Source organism: Biomphalaria glabrata, chromosome 10 (genome assembly GCF_947242115.1).
Source record: "Biomphalaria glabrata chromosome 10, xgBioGlab47.1, whole genome shotgun sequence".
In the NCBI taxonomy this organism is placed as follows: domain Eukaryota; kingdom Metazoa; phylum Mollusca; class Gastropoda; family Planorbidae; genus Biomphalaria; species Biomphalaria glabrata.
In genome coordinates this window covers 39232409-39255362 of record NC_074720.1, presented here as the reverse complement: position 1 = coordinate 39255362, position 22954 = coordinate 39232409, and the positions used below count along the sequence as shown (strand labels likewise).

The 22954-nt window shown below is 35.4% G+C and overlaps 1 protein-coding gene across 1 annotated transcript in view; it reads left to right on the top strand.

Annotated features, from left to right (window-relative positions):
* The window catches only part of LOC106073491 (uncharacterized), a 31136-nt gene extending 18840 nt beyond the window's left edge, over positions 1-12296 (top strand). Inside the window, exons 10-14 of the mRNA XM_056043978.1 lie at positions 561-679; positions 2829-2897; positions 4754-5050; positions 6168-6552; positions 7844-12296. Coding sequence (XP_055899953.1) covers positions 561-679; positions 2829-2897; positions 4754-5050; positions 6168-6552; positions 7844-8175 — 1202 coding nt within the window. The 3' untranslated portion in view covers positions 8176-12296. The remainder of the gene's footprint in view (positions 1-560; positions 680-2828; positions 2898-4753; positions 5051-6167; positions 6553-7843) is intronic.
* The last annotated feature ends 10658 nt before the right edge of the window (positions 12297-22954 follow it).

Genomic DNA, 22954 nt, shown 5'->3' with positions numbered 1-22954 from the left:
TAAAAGATGTTCCTAAAAGACCCAAAAAATTAATAATGTCCATATCACACTAGGGTGGTTGCCTGGTCAGACTGTCATTATGATGGTCCTGAGTTTGAAACCTGCCTGCTGTCATCCCCTGGTGTCATGTTCAATTCATGTTCAATTCTGAAAAAAATGTCCAAAACTTATGAAACAAAACATTATTGCCTCGATCTTTCATTTGACCCCTCTTATAACAATAATAAGGCTTGTCTTCGAGTCCCAAGGTTATTGAGGAGGACAATCTTTCATGTGGCTACACTGTCCTAGCTGCAATCTTCATATTTTGCCACATCCACTGCAGACATGACTTTAGTCCGCCGGTGGTCGATTTGAGATTAAAAGAAAATCCACTGCCAAGGACAGATGTAGACATCAAAAAGAGAACATAAACCCTCCTTATACAAACTTCCTGATTGACTTCATTCTGACATTTCAACACGCTTTGTTCAGACACTTCTTTCACTCTCTTCTGTCACCATTTCACTGGCCAAATATATAGGTCACACATTCCAGTGACGCTTCATTTTCTGTCTCAGGCGAGCGCCCATTCTCCTGCACCGAGTGTGAACATCGCAGTAGCACACAGGGCAACATGAGGCTCCATCTCACCACTCATGGACTTGGCAAGGACAAGATTCAGGAGCTGATGGAAAAGGTAAACCATTTATAAAAGCACTTTTTTTTTTTCGTCTTTTCTTTGGCGCATCAGAGACAGATGAATTGTATTAAGGGTATTTGTTTTTAGCCTTTGATAAAAAGCAAAAAGAATGATTTAAAAAAAAAAATTTTAATGACCAGAGAGGTGGAATGCTGGCCATGAGATACATGCTTTTGATGGACTCAAGCTATAGCTGAGCTTGCTGACAACAATTAAAATTCTCTGTAATTTTTATCTTGGTAATAATACTCTTCTTTTTTTTTAGAAAGTTTATAAAAAATGTATAAAATTTATTTCCTATTGGGAAGAAATTGACAACTAATAATATTTAACTGTAAAGCTAAGTGCTGAAACAATGAGATATACAGATAAATTAATAGAGCCTTTGTTTGTCTTATATATACCTAACGCCTGTCCATATCAGCTCTGTTAAAATCATTGGAGAGGATGAGTGTGGCAAGGTGAAGATGTGGCTGGTCTGTGCATGTGACTTTTGACTTCTGGCTGTATGCTTACGAATGCCGCAGATCAGAAAGACATTTTTTTTAGACATCTGAATGGTGTAGTGGTTAGTTCTCCAGCACTGCGTTCCTGCTTGTTGGAATTGATGTATTTAAGAGTCACTGGTTCATGCCCTGGTCAGTGCAGTCCTTTATTTCATTATATTTAATTCACCATTTTCTCTCATTAAAGAAATTTGGTCCCTAGTGCTGGGTACATGTAATAAGCATTCATAATATTTATTAGTCCTTTTCTTTAAATGCTACTTTTGAAATATGGAGCACTGATAATTTAGCATTGCAAAAAAATTTATTTCGGATGAAAATGCTTTTACCTAATTGTACTTTGCAATGTTATTGATTAAATTAATTAACTTGCAAGTGAAGGTTTAGGACTACTCAGAACATGACTCTTATTTAACTAGATTTCAGTCTGATAAAGTGATATTTCATTTGTCTAGTGTGTGTCTGAGGGGAAAACCCTACGTTCTGACGAGCTGCACTTCTGCATGTTTTGGGTTAATTATCCACACTTCATAAAGTCATGTGAGGTGCAAAGGCTATTAAAGCCTGCATAAGATGTTATGCACATATTTATGTTTGCCTATTGAGTCGTTTCAATTCACTGATGTCTATAAAGAAACATTTTAGTTTAGTACAGTAATTCCCGTTGAAGCCAAGTTGTAAAAATACATATTCTTTGAAAAGAATTGATTACCGGAACATTTTTTTATGATGACTTTTGTAACAATTTTATTAATAAAAAGCCATAAATCCAATATAATTCTAAGAAGACAATTACATTTGCAATTATTATGGTTGAACTCGTTTTTTCTATTGAGGCCACTTTTTAAGAATAATTTTTTACATTTTGAAATTTTCAAAAAAATCATTAAAGCCATATTTTAAATAAAATACGTATAAGAATAGCTTGTATTAGGTTACAGGATTTGCTGTCTTATTTGACTATTTGCTATTTTCATTTAGTATATTTACTATAGTAATTTATTCTAGTAATAAAATAATTATGTATTTATGTTTGTTACGAGCGCCTCTTACTTGTCTTTACAAAAATAGCAATGAGTTTATGTATTGCAAAGCATTTTATAATAATCTCAAGTGAAAGAATATTTTGTTGTTTTTTTTTTAGAGTATATATTGATACTAAAACTAAAAATATTTCGATTACTTGATAATTCATTTTATTTAGAAAAAAAAACATAGGACTATCAAATCTTGACTAAACATTCTCTAGACCTACACAGGACTATCAAATCCTAACTAAAAATTCACTTCTTCTTCTTCTTCTTCTAGCCAGCTTTATTGCTGCTGAGCTGTGAGCTCTTTTGCAGACTGTGCCAAGGAAAAAAAGTGTGCTGTTTTCTTCAGCTGTTCAGCACTGCCGTAAAGGGTGTTGGTTATGTTGGGCTGTAGTGGAAGTAGGGTCTGCCTAAGGTGGATTAGGGAGGGGCATTCAAAGAGGATATGGTTTACGGTTTCAAAGGGGTGGGCGCAATGTCTGCAAAGGGGTAGTTGTGTGGAGTTTATTTTGTTCAGGTGGTAATTTAATAGTGGTGTGTGTCACTTAAAAACATGTTTATGAAAGTGGTTGTTGGTTTACAAACATTCTATCTACAATTCAACAGATTGCTAAAAATGTCACAGAAATGACACCAGAATCCCTGGAGCAGATAATGGACAACTTGGTTAAAGAGGTATTTTTGTCATTTATCATCTCAGTCACTTCCCTTTATGTATTACAGACCTTTTCTATATGAAGTTATATGAGCTCAGTTTGAAATCAAAACTTTCCTAAAGCTCTTCATCTCTACCTGTATTTGACATAGAAATAAATAGATTATTAAATATAAGGGTTTTTGTTACAAAAAGTTCGGCGATTGAACTATTTTTAAAGAAAAATTATTGCAAATTAAATACGTTTTTTAGGAGGCGTGGTGGCTGAGCGGTAAAATGGTTGGCTTCTGAACCGGGGGTCCCGGGTTCGAATCTTGGTGAAGATTTTGATTTTTAATTTCGGGATCTTTGGGCGCCTCTGAGTCCACCCAGCTCTAATGGGTACCTGACATTAGTTGGGGAAAAGTAAAGGCAGTTGGTCGTTGTGCTGGCCACATGACACCCTCGTAAAATTTGGCCACAGAATCAGATGACCTTTACATCGTCTGCCCTATAGACCACAAGGTCTGAAAGGGAACTTAAATAAATTTACAAACTTGGTATGTTTCCTTCACTTTTGAAGTCCAAATGTTCAGCTGGACAATGGGGATGGTGGCGGGCAGGTTTCGAACCCAGGAGCATTGTAATAATTGAACGACAGTATTAAAAAAATGTATGACTATTATCTGGTTGGATCTATCAAGGCCATGTCACAGTGATCCGACTTCTAAAAATTAAGTTAGCTCAATGGTTCTTGTATACAATAATGAAAGTTATGAAAAATTAAGTTAGCTCAATGGTTCTTGTATACAATAATGAAAGTTATGAAAAATTAAGTTAGCTCAATGGTTCTTGTATACAATAATGAAAGTTATGAAAAATTAAGTTAGCTCAATGGTTCTTGTATACAATAATGAAAGTTATGAAAAATTAAGTTAGCTCAATGGTTCTTGTATACAATAATGAAAGTTATGAAAAATTAAGTTAGCTCAATGGTTCTTGTATACAATAATGAAAGTTATGAAAAATTAAGTTAGCTCAATGGTTCTTGTATACAATAATGAAAGTTATGAAAAATTAAGTTAGCTCAATGGTTCTTGTATACAATAATGAAAGTTATGGTCAACAACTCCCATGTCACTTCCCTAAAAGTGTTGTGTCTTCAGTTTCTGTCTTAAACACAACTGTTGGGTTTACAGAGTCACGTCTTAATAGATAAATCTTATTCAACACGCTATGTAGACTTACATAAGCCTGTGAAAAATATACTGTTAGATAAGAAAAATCATTTTATTAAAGTTTAATTGGACTACATTTGTTGCTTTGGTAAACTTTTTGCCTTAAGTGTTCCCAGTTTTAAAACAAACAGCTTTAAAAAAAACAACTGTCAAACATAAAGCTTTAAAATACTATATACTCTTGACTGATATACATGCAAGATCTTGTATTAATTCCAAATACATAGATGCAGTTCTACATCGAAATTACGGTACTTAAAGTTTACCTCTTTTATGAGAACCTCATGTAACAACCAAGAACAGATGCAAATTTATTTTTTTTTCAAGCTGGCTGCTCTCAGGGACATAGTAATAATCCCAAATTAAAAACTCAATTTGGAAGAGGATCTGAACTTAAGAGGGCAGCACATCCACTACTTTCATGATCATTTGTTATATTGCTACCTCAAGCTGCATATTGCAGACATTGTTTAGGCTTTATTTTTATATTTCTTCTGTAACATAAAGTTGTAATATATAATTTTTAAAATATCCTTTTTGTTGACATTTTTCAAATGTATGAAGCTAAAAAAAAAGTATGTTGCAGGAGAGTCTTGTAAAAATAATTCGTGTTTTAAAAAAGCTTGTCTTGTTCTCTTTTTTTTTTTGCTTCCCTCTAGACTTCAGCCAACAAGAAAGTAGACTTGAAGCAACCAGCATGTAAGAAAACAAAGAGCCATGCAAAGAGCAGGCAGAGCACTCAGGAGAACAACAAAACCGATGTGATAAAATCCAGGAAATTGGTTCCCGACCTAAAACCCAAGCCTTTATTGTTAAAGTTTGAAGGGACTGAACTGAAAAGAATATTTACCCAACCTCTAAGTCAAGTGGAGCCACCCAAACTTTTGAGGTCACTGCTGAACAAAACTGTTGCCAATGGTAATGACATCACAGAGGAGGAGAAGAGTATTATACAGGTTATCTCCCTTTTTTAAAAATCTACACCATCTTTTTGTCTTGTAAGCTGTTGAACATCAAAATAACTTCAGATGTTAAAATAACTTCAGACATTAAAATAACTTCAGGTGTTAAAATAACGTCAGACGTTATAAAATGTATAAAGTCCAAGATGTTTTTTCGTCCCAAGATAGGATTGCTAAGAGTTGTGTCCCTTACGACATAAAAAAGTTAAGACTTGATCAAACCTTTTTTTTTTTTTTAACATCTTAAAACCAAGAATACTTTATGTACACTTGTTTAAAAATATCTCTCATAAAACAGCACAAGAAAAGCAAATATTTTAGGGGGCAGTCTAAATAGCACTTCAATACTTTCCTAGCCTGTCCACACTGCTGCTTAAAAACCTTCTTATAACAATGTTTATTCTTCACGGAAATATGTTGTCTGGGTCTGTTTGATATATATATTTTTACCTTTTTTTTATCTTTACCTATCCCTTAGTCTGTTGGACCGTTGGGGCATCATGCAAGATTTGTCGACTGTGTTTCTCCATTCCTTTCAGTCTATTGCTTTAGATAGAACCTCTTTCAATGACAGGCCCATCCATTCTTTTATTTTGTCTTCCCACCACTTTCTCTGTCTTTTTCCTGGTACTGTTCCATGAAGGAAGGTCTTTGCAAGCCACGAAGACTTTGTATATATATATATATAATATATATATAATATATAACTACTCTCTAAAACTGTTGTCATCATTTTATGTCCAAGGTTGATTACTTTTGGTTCAACTAAAACTATACCCTATTCTTACTAGCAATGTACACTTGATTTGTACACCTTTCATAATATAGTATCCACAGTGCATTATGCTTCAATCTCTTTTTATGGACATGTGGGGGAGAGGTGTACCTGGTAGTAGGTTTCAGTTCTGCCTCTAGGCACTCAGCTTCAATCTTTTTTTTTTAACATGTTGATAGAAGTTTAGGTGCTGCCTCTAGGCATTCAGCAAGCACAATTCTGGAGCATCTTTGATAGATAGTCAGCCACACATCTCACTGCTACATAATGATAAATTGTTAGAAATTAGTAATTGTGTTGCCAAAGTTACATTCTAATTGTTTCATTCTGTTTCAGGTTAACCAGAATAATAAAAGTGAGCCTGGTCTTGTTTTGGATATGGGCAGTTTAAAGGGCATGCTGCAGCAGACGCCAGCCTCCTTGCCGCCTTCAACAACTGTATTCATTCCAATGCCAGATCAAGACCAAGTGCTGCAGCAACAACAGTTTCTTCAGCATCCAGGAACCACAAATCAGTCTCTTCTTGGCTACACTGCCATACCAACTTTCTTTTTGTCTGGTCAGACTGGCTCCCTGGACTCAGGAGGCAGCATCCTGACCATTAGTGACTTGACCAGCTCAGGGCTTGGAGTAATGTCACAGACCATACAGCTTGTTCAGCCCAAAGGCATGTCCAGTGTCCAGCTAGGTGGTCAAGATTTGGTGGCTGATAATTTTATAGGTAAAAAAAAATATTTTTTTTAAATCGCTTTTACATCTCTCATGCTATGAATATGGTCAGTGCACTTTTTGTTCCAATCTCTTTTGTGGACCTGTCAGGGAGGGGGGTTTCTGTGGTGCCTTTATACACCCAGCAAACTTAACTCTCCTCCAGACAGGATTTGAAACTAAGACCACTTGATAGGTAGCCAAACAGGTTTTACCTCTAAGTCACACATGTCACAAAGTGAAATGTTAATCCACATTGTGTGGAACAAATAACAGCAAATCTGAAATGTTTAACATTTTGTCTGTCTTTATGGCTTTTTTGGGGAATCGCAACAAAAATTTAAGTTTTTAAATAGTTTTAATAGTACTTCCCCAACTTCAAACTGAACCAATGAAATAAATAGTCCAACATAGTCCCTTGTAGTGTAAATCAGGTAAGTTATGAGGTAGATGACAAAGAGCTATCAATATTACACTATTGAACTATAAACAATGACAGATAACTCTGAACAATGATTACTGATCAAATGACCAACAACACCTAATAGCTCTTTTTATTTTAGAGTTTTCTGAAAAAAAACTTTTCTCGATGTTTCATTCCTTCAAACTTTCTTGGAAATGTTTTTTCTTATGTAACCTGCCACCCCTTTGAGCTCAAGGTATTTCCCATTTTGGTCGGACCGACAACTATGCTACGTGTCTTAGCCTGAAACATTTTCGCCGCTTTGTTCAGTTGAGCATGACACTCTTTAACTGATGGTGTCAGCAGGCTCATGATTTGTTAGAAATTCTAATAAAACATAGAATTGATGTAGACTTTACCTTTATTAATTTTTTTTACTTCAAATAATGTTTGAGTAAGCTTTTAAATAGACCTAAAATTGTAATGCCAATACTGCTAAAAGATCTCAAGCCCAAAACAATTTCTTCTATAGATAGTGCTCTAGATTTTATTAAAATTTTTCTTCTCATGCATGGGATACCAAATAGCCATGATGCTGACTTTTTGATCCAATGAGAAAGAATTAAGTTAAATGTGGTGTCCAGGAAGACTTCTAGTCTACCATCAAATTGAAAGAATTCAAGATATTTCTAGGCTACATACTGTAACAATGATGTTGACTTATGGTATAAATAGAATGTGCTTACATGCTTGGTGCTAATATTTGATTCCTCAACAACTTAACCCTTACCAAGCAATAGAGAGCAATGAAAAATGAGACTATGGTAGAGAGATTTGACACTATTTGTTGTTTTATTTCAATGTCCTACCCATTAGTTGTTGTTTTTGGATCTATTTCTAGGCAACTTTGTTAATGTCCCTGTGTCAGAATACACTGTGATATCATCAGGGACAGACAACTGTGAAGGTGAGACTGTCACATTAGAATACGACTTTGAAGACCATGGAGGCGTAGCCAGTGCTGGAAGAGTGCTTGTTGGGGACGACATTGTTGATAATGCAAGGAACGGAGAAAACTTGAGATTAGCTGGTGCTCCATCGTTCGGAAACATTCTCTACCTGGACTGCAACAGCCAAAGTGATAAAACCTTGAAAGTAGAGAATTCTGGGAAAGCCGAGGCCAGCTCGCCTGTGTTAGTGGTTGCGAAAAATTATCCAGCTTTGAAGTATTAAAATGTGATAATATATAAATTAACGGCAGACTTTTCTAGTATCTTTTTTTTTTTTTTTTTTTTTTTTTTTTTTTTTTAGAATTGCACAATTTTGATTATATCATTGACAACTATAAGTGAGCATTTCAATATTTTGGCTGTGATTCAAACTTTGGATGTTGAGGCATGGCCCTAATCAGCCAGGAAGACCAATGACTCAGTTGAGTTTATGTCTGGAAGTTAATATGCAATATTAATCCCTTGTAGTTAAGCTTAATCTCAGCCAGTTGCATTTTTAAAACAATGTGTATGCATTTACTTTGTAATGTAGATTATGAAATCAGTGAGACAGCATTTACTTTGTACTGTAGATTTTGAAATCAATGAGACAGTAACATTGCTTTGTTGGTCTATATTTTTATGCAACTTTTCTTTTATCACATGGCTGTACTTTTCCTCCTGGGAGATTAATCAAAAATAATTTGTAGATAAACATGGAAATCCACTTCTATGCATTACTTATGCAAATTTTAAAAATCAGTTTTACTTTATAGAGTTTATGAAAACTTTTTACACTCTCTAAGCAACTGAACATTGACGTACAATATTAACCCACAAAGATCATTGACTGAAATGTGCAAGACTATAAATCAAATAAGAACATAAAACTAAAATGTTATTTAACCTTGGTTAGGCCAATAATAGAATATGCATTCTCTGTTTGGGACCCCTCAACTCAAAAAAACATTAAGAAACTTGAACAGACACAAAATAAAGCAGTGAGATTCATAACAAACGAATATTCACATTTGACTAGAGTAACACCTTTAGTAAAATCACTAAATCTAGAAATCCTTCAGGATAGAAGACTTAATGGGTTGCCTGAGCTAGCCAGGAAAACCAGTGACTTGCCTGATTTAGGTCATTGGTTAATATGCATGACTAAATGCATGACGCATAGGACGCAATCATCTTCTTTTTTGAAGTAACGTCTGTATCATATAAGATAAGACTCCATCAATATTTTCCTTTATTAATTTTCATTAAAGATTGAATTATAATTAGTTTGTTAACTAATAAAAGCTGTAACTACTCCAATTAAATGTTTTGGACAAAATCATCATTAACCCATTTATACATCCATTATTATAAAAGTAAAAAAAGTGAAGTACCCATTTCAGCCCTTGCAATCTATAGGGCAGATGATGTAAAGTTCATCTGTTTTTATGGCTCACTGATAACTAGGGTGTCATGTGGCCAGAACAATGACCAACTGTCTTGACTTTTTCCCAACTTATGTCAGGTACTCACTAGAGCTGGGTGGACTCATGCCCTAAAGTTCCTGAAATTAATACCAGTCTTCACCAGGATTCAAACTCGGGACACCTCAGTTTGGAAGCTAAAGCTTTACCACTCCACCACTGTACATCCTATCCAGTATTGGAGTGTTGTATACTCTACAATTGTTTAGCTGAATTTGAAGAAGGTCGAGATTGTTTTTTTAAAAGAAAGAAAAAAAATGTTCTTGTCTTAAGAGGGTAGTCCTTATTAATTTTTGTATAATGTATAATTAATGAAGACCAGTGAATTATGAAAAAAAAAATATGAGCTATAGGTCATTCAAAAGGTTGTCCATTCTTGTATATTACCAAAGTCTTTCATTTTTATTATTATAATGGTATTACAATCTAGGTCTAAATTATGAATTATTTCCCTTTGGTCCTAGTAAAAAATACACACCAAAATAATATTTTTAATATTGGAAACCAATGAGAACATTGAGATGTTTCCTTTAACATTAAGAAACATTTCATGCATTTAATATTTAAATGTCTTTATAATTCTTTTTTTTTTTTTGTATTGTCCTTCCCTTAAACATGTTTTGTCAAGGATTGCTTCCCTTGCAAAATAAGGCAGCATAATAATTATGATAACCAGAGTGTATTCTGCTTATAGAGTTTATTTTTTGTCGTTGATGTCAGATTGGGCTCATTTGATATTTTTTATTCAGTTTTGATTCATTATATATCATCACAGAGTATTATGGCTTGGTACAGAAATACTTATTAGAAACAAGGCAAGTGTATTATGTTTTTTATGTCTCCACATTTTGTTCATTTATAATTGTATGGTAAACCTATTGGGGTAGATAGGCTGAAAGTGTTGTTAAAGATGGCTGTAGGTAACATTTTTAAAATAAAATTTGGTTTATGTGTTTTGTAAAGCTCAGATTTCATGCTTGTCGCATGTTATGGTCCAGTGGACCAGTGTGTGTGTGTATGGGGTATCTGGGAGTAGGTTTTAGTGCTGCCTTAAGGCAAAAAAACAGCAAACACAACTCTGCTCAAGTCTGCTTTTCAACTTGAGTCCCCTCGATAGCGGTTTAAGCCTCTCCTCCATACATCCCACTTGTATTGTAAAATTTACACAGGCTGCTAATGTTGCTCTCAAGACCTCAGTTCAGTATTGTGAACAATATACTTAACTATTTTACTGCCAATAATTTGTAAATATCATGGTATTTGTCTATTTCTAATTGATGTAAATATGTTACAAGGTGTTACAAGATATTGTCTGTTGTGATACAAAGGTGCTTAAAGATTAATGCCTCAATGCATTTAGATCAGTGATGCCCAACCTAATTCGACCCGGGGGCCATTTTAATTTCCAACATTTGTCTCGCGGGGCACATGGGCAAAAAGTTACAAAAATAAAATGAAATCTTTATGACACTATTTAGGATTTGATACTTAACTAATAGGTTTTTAGACAATTATATATTTTTTACTTATCAGAAAACATCTTCGTTTCTCTACTTTATATGAGCAACTGTGTCAGCACCTTTACCACCGACTCATTTTGTGGTCTCTTTTTGGTAAATATTCCCATGGATCCTCCAACCTCTAGGCGTAGTTTAACAATCTTTTATTTGCGACTCAAACCAAAAATGCCGCCAATGCTGTTTTTATGTTGTTGTTTTAGAAGACAGCCACACTTTCTTTATGCAATAAATATATTGGTTTATTATACAAAAAAAAAAAAAAAAAAAGTAAAGATATGTTCACTTTTCCTGGTAGATTCTACATTTAGAGTCCAATTTTATAAACACACAAATGTTAAAATCATGATACCAACCCGTCATAGAAAAAGTGAAGGCCCAAACGTAGGTAAAGATACATTTTTTCAACCTTTTTTTTGTTTAGGAGGATTTCTACACTTTGTGCCGACGTTTCGGCGGGCCGGATGAAACCACGTTGCGGGCCGTATTTTGGGCATCACTGATGCAGTCAGGGCCGGATTTAAGTAACTGGAGGCCCACACACTTTTTCAAAATCTTTAACAAAAATCCACGTATTAATAATAATTTGTATTTCTTAAAGCAAGCAATATTTTAGAACAGTGTTTCCCAAATTGGATACGCATACCCCCAGAGGTACGGAAAGACTTTGGTGGGGGGCGCGGGGGGGGGTTACATGTTGCACGTCAGTAACTATGCTGATTTTTTTAAAATACCAATTTATTATGTTCCTTCTTCTCATAGATGCAAGGCGAGGGGTTCTCAAAAATGATAAAAGGGTACACTTTAGACAAAAGTTTTGGGAATCACTGTTTTAGAAGAAAGAAATGGAGAACTTAAAATTCAATCTCATTTTCCTTCTTTTTTTTTTTTAACAAGAAATATGTTTACTATGCATATTTTAGTTACCAAAATAATTACATTTTTTAGTGTGTGGAGGGTAAGGTCCTGGGTTTATGCCCAGCCATAGATTTAAAGCTGCTACAGTTGGACACCTCTTAACCACGACAGTGTTGACAACCATAAAATTTCAAGTATTGTCGGTAAAAATTTTTAAAAAGTTTGAAAATAAAAACTTAAGCTTCTCATCTGTGGAAATGGGGATATTGTTTGTTTATCTTTATAGTAGGGGCTCCCTCTCTTATAGAGTGTCCTTGGCAGCAGCCCTTAAATCTGGCCCTGTATGCAATGGTATTTTAAAACTTGTAAACAAGGCTGTGATATTAAACTTATAGAACAGAGTTTGTAGGTTTTATTGTGAATGAAAGACGTGTGTGTGTGTGGTTTCCTATATGTGTGTGTGACATATTGATGTCTATACCAACATTAAATCATCTTGTAAACAAGCCAGAAAGCACTTGATTGATTTTTTTGTGTGTGTTTTCTATGTGTGTGTGTGTTCTATATGTCTGTTGTATATGTCTTAGTGTATGTGTCAGTGTTGCGCGTTATATTTGTATATTTGTTTGTCCTTTGATGTTAGGTGGTAACAGAATTCTGAATATTTGATGTTAGGCGGTAACAGAATTCTGAACATTTGATGTTAGGTGGTAACAGAATTCAGAATATTTATTGTTAGGCGGTAACAGAATTCTGAACATTTGATGTTAGGTGGTAACAAAATTCTGAATATTTGATGTTAGGTGGTAACAGAAATCTGAATATTTGATGTTAGGTGGTAACAGAAATCTGATTATTTGATGTTAGGTGGTAACAGAAATCTGATTATTTGCTGTTAAGTGTTAACAGAATTCTGAATATTTGATGTTAGGTGGTAACAGAAATCTGATTATTTGCTGTTAAGTGTTAACAGAATTCTGAATATTTGATGTTAGGCGGTAACAGAAATCTGATTATTTGCTGTTAAGTGTTAACAGAATTCTGAATATTTGATGTTAGGTGGTGACAGAATTCTGAATATTTGCTGTTAAGTGTTAACAGAATTCTGAATATTTGATGTTAGGCTGTAACAGAATTCTGAATATTTGATGTTAGGTGGTAACAGAATTCTGAACATTTGATGTTAGGTGGTAACAGAATTCTGAATATTTGATGTTTGGTGGTAACAGAATTCTGAATATTTGATGTTAGGTGGTAACAGAATTCTGAATATTTGATGTTTGGTGGTAACAGAATTCTGAATATTTGATGTTAGGCTGTAACAGAATTCTGATTATTTGATGTTAGGTGGTAACAGAATTCTGAACATTTGATGTTAGGTGGTAACAGAAATCTGATTATTTGATGTTAGGTGGTAACAGAAATCTGATTATTTGATGTTAGGTGGTAACAGAAATTTGATTATTTGATGTTAGGTGGTAACAGAAATCTGATTATTTGATGTTAGGTGGTGACAGAAATCTGATTATTTGATGTTAGGTGGTAACAGAAAGCTGATTATTTGATGTTAGGTGGTAACAGAAATCTGTTTATTTGATGTTAGGTGGTAACAGAATTCTGAATATTTGATGTTAGGTGGTAACAGAATTCTGAATATTTGATGTTAGGTGGTAACAGAATTCTGAACATTTGATGTTAGGTGGTAACAGTAATCTGATTATTTGATGTTAGGTGGTAACAGAAATCTGATTATTTGATGTTAGGTGGTAACAGAAATCTGATTATTTGCTGTTAAGTGGTAACAGAAATCTGATTATTTGCTAAGTGGTAACAGAATTCTGATTATTTGCTGTTAAGTGGTAACAAAAATCTGATTATTTGCTAAGTGGTAACAGAATTCTGATTATTTGCTGTTAAGTGATAACATAAATATGATTATTTGCTAAGTGGTAACAGAAATCTGATTATTTGCTAAGTGGTAACAGAAATCTGATTATTTGCTGTTAAGTTTTCAGAAGTTCTTTCAGAACTGAAGTTTGTCCCAAACCTCCCGCAGGACTATAACATAATGATCCTGAAAGTCCCAAAAATCTGATTCCAGTATTTTCACCTAAAATGCCGATTTTAAAATTCCCCAAATATAGGTCTATGGCTGCTTACCCAGATAAACGAGCAAACTGGCAGACGGAGCCATTAGGCTTTGGTTTACTCAACTAGTAATGTATCTAACACGTAAGGTGGACCGGGTGTTAGCGAGACCAATCGTCATAGAAAAGGCCTGACCTGCAACGTCTCAACCTGTGGTCAGTTTTGACCAATAGCTCGTCGTCACGTCACCCAGACATAGACGACCAAGATTCAAGTTAGGTTTTTACATTTTTTTTTGTCATACAAATAATTTGGGAGACGTGAAAGTAAAATAAAGACTGGGTTTTTTTATGAACCAAAATCTAGTTGTAAAAAAAAACAACAGACGACAATCTTGGTTTTGCCACGTGGTTTCATGTCTGTATAGCCGGACGCACATTTTTCATTGCGCAGACTTGAAAAGGTCAAACTATAGCCCTGGCAGGCCGACGAATGCTGATAATTACCTTTATCAACATTGATACAACGTTTGCTGTTTTCTGGAAGCTCCAGGTTAGAGAGAGTTCAAGCAGTTATCAAACTGATGATTTACTTAATACTAGCAATTGGAAAGCGCCTTGTTGTCTGGGGGCGAGGAACTCATAGGTAAAGGTCAGGACACGGTCAATATTTACAATTTAGAAGCAGACGAGAAGAATGGACACCATAATTATAGTGTTAACATTAAAAAACAATATGTAATATAAAAATAATAGTACACAGAAATAGATCCGTTCCGAGTCTGTTTTGAAAGCGTATTTCTTTGAGAAATGTAGAGAAAAAAAATCTTATCTTTGAGATGGTATTAATGGCATCTCCTAGCGTGTTAGATGTCTACTTTACAGATTTGTGCGTAGGTTTTCAACCTGCTTTCCACGGACATCTAATCATTTTGGTTGACCACGAACAAAAAGCGGAGTAGGTCAGCGGTCAAAGTAGGAGGCACAACTATGAGCTTTATGTGGAAACGAGGTTTCTAGAAATGCCAAAAAAAAAAAAAAATCAATAATAATGGCGGTTTTCAACTGAAGTGTCTTTGCGGTCTATATAACAAGTTCTATATCTTTGATGATCTGTGCAGTGACTGTCAGTCACCCAGTTATCCCGAATTTATTGAAAACAGCTGTTACAAATTTAAAGACTTGTGTACGATACAGGCCGTTCTGGACTACTGTTTTCAATCTTCATATCTTAGAGATAACTACTATCGATTTGTGGGAGAGAACTAGACAAAAGCCCCAAACTCAAGATATCACAAAACGAAAATGAAGCTGGATAGGACACACCCTGCGAAAACCAGCTACCAATGTTGCAAGGCAGGCACTTGACTGGAACCCACAGGAAAGAGGAAAGTGGGCAGACCCAAGCAAACCTGGAAGAGGTCAGTCATCAGTGAAGCTGAGGGTACTAGAATGACATGGGAGCAGATGAAGAACCGAGTTCGGTGGAGAGGTGTGGTTGCGGCCCTAGGCTCCTCTGGGAGTACACAGGATTAAGTCAAGTAAGTATCTTATATTATATTATATTTATTATACAGACGTTACTTCAGAAAAAGAAGATGATTTCTTCCTACACGTGTCCCTAAGTCAGTCTAGTCATGCATGTTAATCAATGACTAAAACTCTGACAAGTCGTTGGTTTTTCTGGCTGATTAAGGCAACCCATTCCATGCTCTAATAGCACTAGGGAAGAATGAGTATTTGTACATATTTGTCCTAGCATATGAACACCAAACTATAACTTACAAATACAAACAACTTAACGTAATCAAATATTCAGAAGGACACAAAGATAAAAACATATTTCTTATTCCATAGGATAGGACAAGTTAATACAAGTGCTCTTTCTTCCCTTGTGCTGCTGGATCATTGAAGGAATTGCCTGAATCAGGAAAACCAACGACTAAGCAGAGTTTAAGTATTTAATTAACATGCACAATAAGAGTAACACACGGATATACATAGGGAGGGGATTATGTTTTCTTTAAAAATAACGTCTGGATGGTATGATAAGGAGCTATGTATCCCATAGCTGGAAAAACAAGGAAATACAAAAAAAAAAAAAGTACTTAAAAACAAACAAACAGACAAAAAATAATGCTTATATTAAGCGTATTTGTATCAATTAGATCAGACATGTCATTAAATTTGTAATTGATTTAGCCTAACAATAAAAAAGGATCTGAATTAGGAACTCGGGCTCAAGCCTTCCAGGCTTCTCAAGCCAACACGTTAACCACTGTGGTAGCGGAGAGCATATAAACATGGAAGATTGTATAGTTATCTATTGTTTCTATAATCCCGTCCTATTTTTCAGGTTTGTGTTTACTAAGACGACGACCTATAAAGGGGACTAATTCAGCTTATACCACCTCTTCAGTCAATTACAATTTCTTTCCCTTGTTTGAGACACCAAAAAAAAATTAATTACCATATAGTTAATTAACTCATTGGTTAACTTTTTTACATAGAGTCCTGTGTTGGCTGGTAAAAGAAATAAGTGTACAACATTCCAGCTTAATCTGAGAATGGGTGTGGGAGACATAACGTGTACAAACTTTTGACCAGGCACACAGAGTTGATATAAGGCTTTACTTTTTAAAAAATCCGTTTCTGACCACTGGCGAGACAACGAGCCTGGTTTACTTGCAGCATTGTTGATACGAAGGATTCACGGGGATGGTGTCTATCACGGAGTCTCAAAGGGTCAGCGCGTTTAATATGAAGTATCGATTTCCGGAAATATTCCATATGACAAACTGACGTTGGTTAAATTCTCGAGAAGCTTGTAGGTGTTAGTTCGCTGCGTCTTTTTCTCTGAATCAAAGGATTGTTCTTGTTGTTTTAAATACGTATAGTGGGCTAGTTTGTGCGAGTGTGTGTAGATGTGTATGAGTGTGTGTGTGTGTGATGAAAGGTAGATTATCTTTGTTACCAAATTCTTTTAATTACATTTTACCCCATCAAGTATTTTTTTTTAGAAATGTTTATTTATACTGGAGATTTCCATATATCAAGGCAAATCTATGAATAGCAAACTTTTTAGGTGTTCAGAATACGTTGTGGCTGAGTGGTAAAACGCTTGGCTTCCGAACTTGAGTGTCCAGAGTTCGAATCCTGCGAAGACTGGGATTCTTAATTTTGGGATCTTTAGGGAGCCTCTAATGGGTACCTTTATTTGGGGAAAAGTAAAGGCGGTTGGCCACATGACACCCCTGTAAACCGTCGGCCACAGAAACAGATGACCTTTCATCTGCCCTATAGACCGCATGGTCTGAAAGGGGAACTTTATTTTTTTTTTCTTTTATGTCGGACAGTAAAACAATGAACTACAATGGGTTGACAGAAAAACACATTCCATTTTGGAAGACATTTTATTATTATTATAGATCAAATAAAAGAATGAAATTTCAATTTGCATTTATATTATAGTAATTACGACATAAACTGATAGAGCTTTAAATATTTGATATTGCTCTTAGCAAATGATACCATTTTCTTAACCATTTTCTTAACCAGTTTCTTAACTAAAAAAAAAAACAATTTCCCCCTAAAATAAGCATTTCATATTATTTTTTAAAGAAGGAAACTGAGATTTAAATACACTACTTTTTTTTTGTGGTAAAATATGACTTGCTTGTAGATATGAGTGTTATTATTAATTATTAATAAGTAGATTTTCAAGACTTTTGAAGAACTTTGTGTATCGTCATAGAAATCCAGCCTCGGGGCCTCCACCTTAACCCCGTCTCATTATTTTTGAAAAGTTTTATGAAAAAGAGAAATAAGTTACTAATAGCTTGTAGTTAAAGGGTTAAAACAAATAGTTGCCATTGGTTGCCAAGCATTATATGTAACTTTTTTTTCATTTTATTCAAGTGAAACATTGCTGGAATATATTGATCTTTGATTCTATTTATACTTTTTTAAACGCCTTTGAAGGTAAAGGCGGCAAATATATTTTTGTTAAGTTTGTGGTTCTGCTTATGGCTAAGAAGATCATGACCTTATTGATCATGGCTTCTCCTGTGCAGGAATAGAATACCCATCTTCAGCTTTTAACAGCAAATAATAACCACGCGTTTAAATTTATATAAATTAACTTTTCTTAGTTTAAAACAAGTATTACAACGTTTGAATTTTTATTTCCCTTCTTTTTGAAACAAAATCCCGAACTTTGGTGGTCTAGCTATGGATGTCTGAATCACTTAGTAAATGACAAGGTCTATCACAATGTAATCTTTGCATCATTCGCTGCACTCTAAGAAATAGGAAAGATGTATGCCTAGTATGTCAAAAAAACAACAACAACATATAACAAGTTAAATCCACTGTATGTAGCTCCTATAAACATACAAATTAATAGGAAATCTATAAATATAATTCTCTTCATCGCTCAAGAGTTTGGACACCACGCAAAGGAAAGATCACTTTTTTATTTCTGCAAGTCATACGGACTAGAGTTACCCTACGAAAAATAGATGGGGGGGGGGGAGAACAAGTAGTATTCACCCGTCACAAAATAGCAGGGCCGGACTTAACCGTTGTGATCAACAAGTCATGGAAAGATCACTCCTTTTTATTTCTACCCCACGTAGTTTTAGTCTCGAATGTACAATGTCGTTTTTACTTATCGCCCTTAGGATTGGCGTCTTCCGTATTGAATGACACCCCAAAATGACACTTTTTGTCTATATATTTCATGAGATGTTTATGAGATTTCAATTTTTTTAAAATAATTTCCGGGACTTTTACGTATATTTTGCAATTTCAGGAGATTTCCAGGAGCTCCTGGTAAATCAGGAGGCTGCGTAAATTTAGTTATAAGTTATAAAATGGTTTAATTTAATAATTTACACCTAGAATTAGCGCGGGTCCTTTGAAAGTGAGGGGCCCACTGTTGTCGCATAGGTTGCATTGGCTTAAGGCCGGGCCTGCAAAATAACGGCGTATGCTACGCCGTGAGTCGATTAGTCTTATCTTATCTTATATAATACAGACGTTACTTCAAAAAAGAAGATGATTACGACCTACGCGTCATGCATTTAGTCATGCATATTAACCAATGACTTAAATTCTGCCAAGTCACTCTTTTTCCTGGTTAGCTCAGGCAACCCATTCCATGCTATAATAGCACTAGGGAAGAAGGAGTATTTGTACAAATTTGTCCTAGCTTATGGAACGAGAAATATGTCTTTATCTTTGTGTCTTTCTGAGTATTTTATTAAATTTTGTTTTTGTATATGAAGATTATGGCTCAGTGTTTTATATATAATTGCTACTTTACTTTTATGTCTTCTATCCTGAAGGCTTTCTTAATTTAATTATCTTCATAATGTTTATTATAACAATATATATTATATACAAATTGTAAATTAGGAAATCTATACATATCTAAGCACCCCATTCGTAGTTTAAAGCAGCTGAATCTCTTCTCGTATTCCTTTCGAGTTTTGCTTTTTTTTTTAATTGAAAATGGCGCGAAATTTTCTTTCAAACATAAAGAAAATACTCTAAAAAAAAAAAAGAAAAAGAAAACAGTAAATTTGTTATCTTACGTTCCTCTCCCTTCCTCCTTCACCAAAATGACGTCTGCGACACATACACACACACAGACGCACTTACAAATTCAGCCACGAGTTGACGTAACATGATCACGTGGTATATCACGTGCATTTCGTCAAGCAAACATGGCTTCCCAAAACACCGCGTTGACGGCTAATTGTGTGTGTGTGTGTGTACAGATGTAACAACAAAAAAGCAAGTCTGCGTTCATTAGAAAAGACAATCTAGCTCAGAAATTCAGTTAACTCTTTATCTCCGTAATTATTTCCCATGTTCTGACAAATGTGTTCATTTTTTACATGTGTACATTCTTCCCTGTTATGGTTACACTTCAATAACATTTTTTGGGGGGGCAATCAGAAAACATTACTTTTTTTTTATATGAGAAAGCATTATCTTTTTATAGAACGCAAAATTTATAAAGCCAAAAATTAATGGATTGAATGGGGGTTAAACAATGACAGTATCGTTAATTAGGAGAGAAAGAGTTAATCCAACTTTTCTAACCACTTTTTCGCACACTTCCTTAGCATGGTACAATCTTCTGTGGTCATTATTGCGTGATTTATAACCCTACGCTGTGACTTTTTAAAAATTCCCAACACAATCTCCGGATCAGCAAAACTACCATTAGTTTCGAACTTATTTTTTTTTTTACAATCAACACGCCACCATATTCCCTCCCGTTACTTTCATCTACAATATGCAAAGTAGATGGGGGTCGTTCGTGTCATATGTTTGAGAAGCACTGTGGCAGACTACGAAGAGCAATCCCAATGAAAAAGAACGTTGCAAAAAATACAGTTATCTCATCTTATCTTATATCTTATCTTATATAATACAGACGTTACTTCAAAAAAGAAGATGATCACGTCCTACGCGTCATGCATTTAGTCATGCATATTAACCAATGACTTAAATTCTGCCAAGTCACTGGTTTTCCTGGCTAGCTCAGGCAAGCCATTCCATGCTCTAATAGCACTAGAGAAGAAGGAGTATTATCTTGCCTAGTGTGGGTACCTTCTGGTTTTAACAAACTTGTTACTTGGGCTTATTACGCTTTTATTTCTGATCAAGATTTGGTAGACCAAGTATTGCATAACACATCACTGTTATGTTCCACAATTCTGACAACCGAGGTCACGGGTCGCATCAGCCAATAAAACATCGCCTCTAAAGCCTCATTTTGTACAGTGGACACAAGTGTCGAGGGGATACGGGTTCAAACCCTTCCCACTGCCACCGTCCATCGTCCTGCGAGAGTTTTGGACAAGGATGTAGATTTGTCTTCAACTCTGAAGGAATATCCGTAACATATACAGTCAGAATGAATGACATCCACTTGAATTTGGACACAGGGTTCCTTACAGAATATTGGTAAGCAATGAAAGCTAGTCCGTAAAGAGCACTAACCCCCATAAACTCAAGTTTGACTCTACTTTAATGTCCATCTTTCTTTGCATGTTATTGTTTCATCCGTGGAATGTTGCACGGATCATAGTGGGAAAAAATCTATTTCCAACTCAACTGAAACTGTTTTTAACTTTATTGTGTATTCTTGTGGGGAAAAGGGGGGGGGGGAGTGACGAACAACAGAGGGCGCTATTATCTCAGTAATCATTGGATAGATGGATATATTTATAACCCCGGGCTATGTATTTGTAGTCGCGCTATCTTTAAAGTCGATACCGCTTATCTCGAAAAGACTGGAATCGTAGTGCTAAATTTTCGTGTAGTGTAAAATCGCATCGAATTATCTTTAAAGCTTCAAAGTAGGTATCGATTTCCAGTTGAACTGCTCCAGGGGTCTCAGCGAAAAAGTTTTTGGTTGGACTAGTTAACGCGTGATGACGCAGAGACGAAAAAAAAAAACAACAAAATAGCACGTACACATTATCCATGGCCTACGTTTTACATCTTCATTGAGTGCCATGGCCTACGTTTTACATCTTCATTGAGTGCCATGGCCTACGTTTTACATCTTCATTGAGTGCCATGGCCTACGTTTCACATCTTCATTGAGTGCCATGGCCTACGTTTTACATCTTCATTGAGTGCCATGGCCTACGTTTCACATTTTCATTGAGTGTCATAGCCTACGTTTTACATCTTCATTGAGTGCCATGGCCTACGTTTTACATCTTCATTGAGTGTCATAGCCTACGCTTTACATCTTCATTGAGTACCATGGCCTACGTTTTACATCTTCATTGAGTGTCATGGCCTACGTTTTACATCTTCATTGAGTGCCATGGCCTACGTTTTACATCTTCAATGAGTGACATGGCCTACGCTTTACATAATCATTGAGTGACATGGCCTACGCTTTACATCTTCATTGAGTGTCATGGCCTACGCTTTACATCTTCATTGAGTACCATAGCCTACGCTTTACATCTTCATTGAGTGCCATGGCCTACGCTTTACATCTTCATTGAGTGCCATGGCCTACGCTTTACATCTTCATTGAGTGCCATGACCTACGTTTTACATCTTTATTGAGTGTCATGGCCTACGTTTTACATCTTCAATGAGTGCCATGGCCTACCCTTTACATCTTCATTGAGTGACATGGCCTACGCTTTACATCTTCATTAAGTGCCATGGCCTACGTTTTACATCTTCATTGAGTGTCATAGCCTACGTGTTACATCTTCATTAAGCGTCATGGCCTACGCTTTACATCTTCATTGAGCGCCATGGCATACGCTTTACATCTTCATTGATTGCCATGGCCTACGTTATATATCTTCATTGATTGCCATGGCCTACGTTTTACATCTTCATTGAGCGCCATGGCCTACGTTTTACATCTTCATTGAGTGCCATGGCCTACGCTTTACATCTTCATTTAGTACCATAGCCTACGCTTTACATCTTCATTGAGTGCCATAGCCTACGCTTTACATCTTCATTGAGTACCATAGCCTACGCTTTACATCTTCATTGAGTGCCATGGCCTACGTTTTACGCTGCCAACCTGATATGGTAAATCAATAAACATCGAATCGCTGTGGACTAATACAGAGGCTCACAATAAAAGTTAAGAAGCTCCACCCTGAAGCATGTAGGTGCGAACAGGTCAAGCTTTGTTTTCCGATTTATGAAAGCATTTGGTCTGCTGACATCTAAATTAAAATCTGGGGGTCAAGCTATGGGTCATTATGACAAAGAATATAGACGAATTTGAGTTGTCACCCTTCTAAAAAAAAATTCACATCTGTTGAAAAGTATGAAACATAGTTAATTTTTAATAAATTGTTTAATAACGCGTTGACTAATCATAAGACAAATGACAAACACACAACATAAATACAATTTGAGTCTGATTGCAGTTAATAAAATTATGCAGGGACCGAGGTACTCGAAATTTTAATGACTCTGGATAAAGTAAACTTTTGGAGTCAGGTACAATAAGTCGCGGTATAGCATAAAAAAACAAACAAGCAAACTGCAAATACAAAACTTTTAAA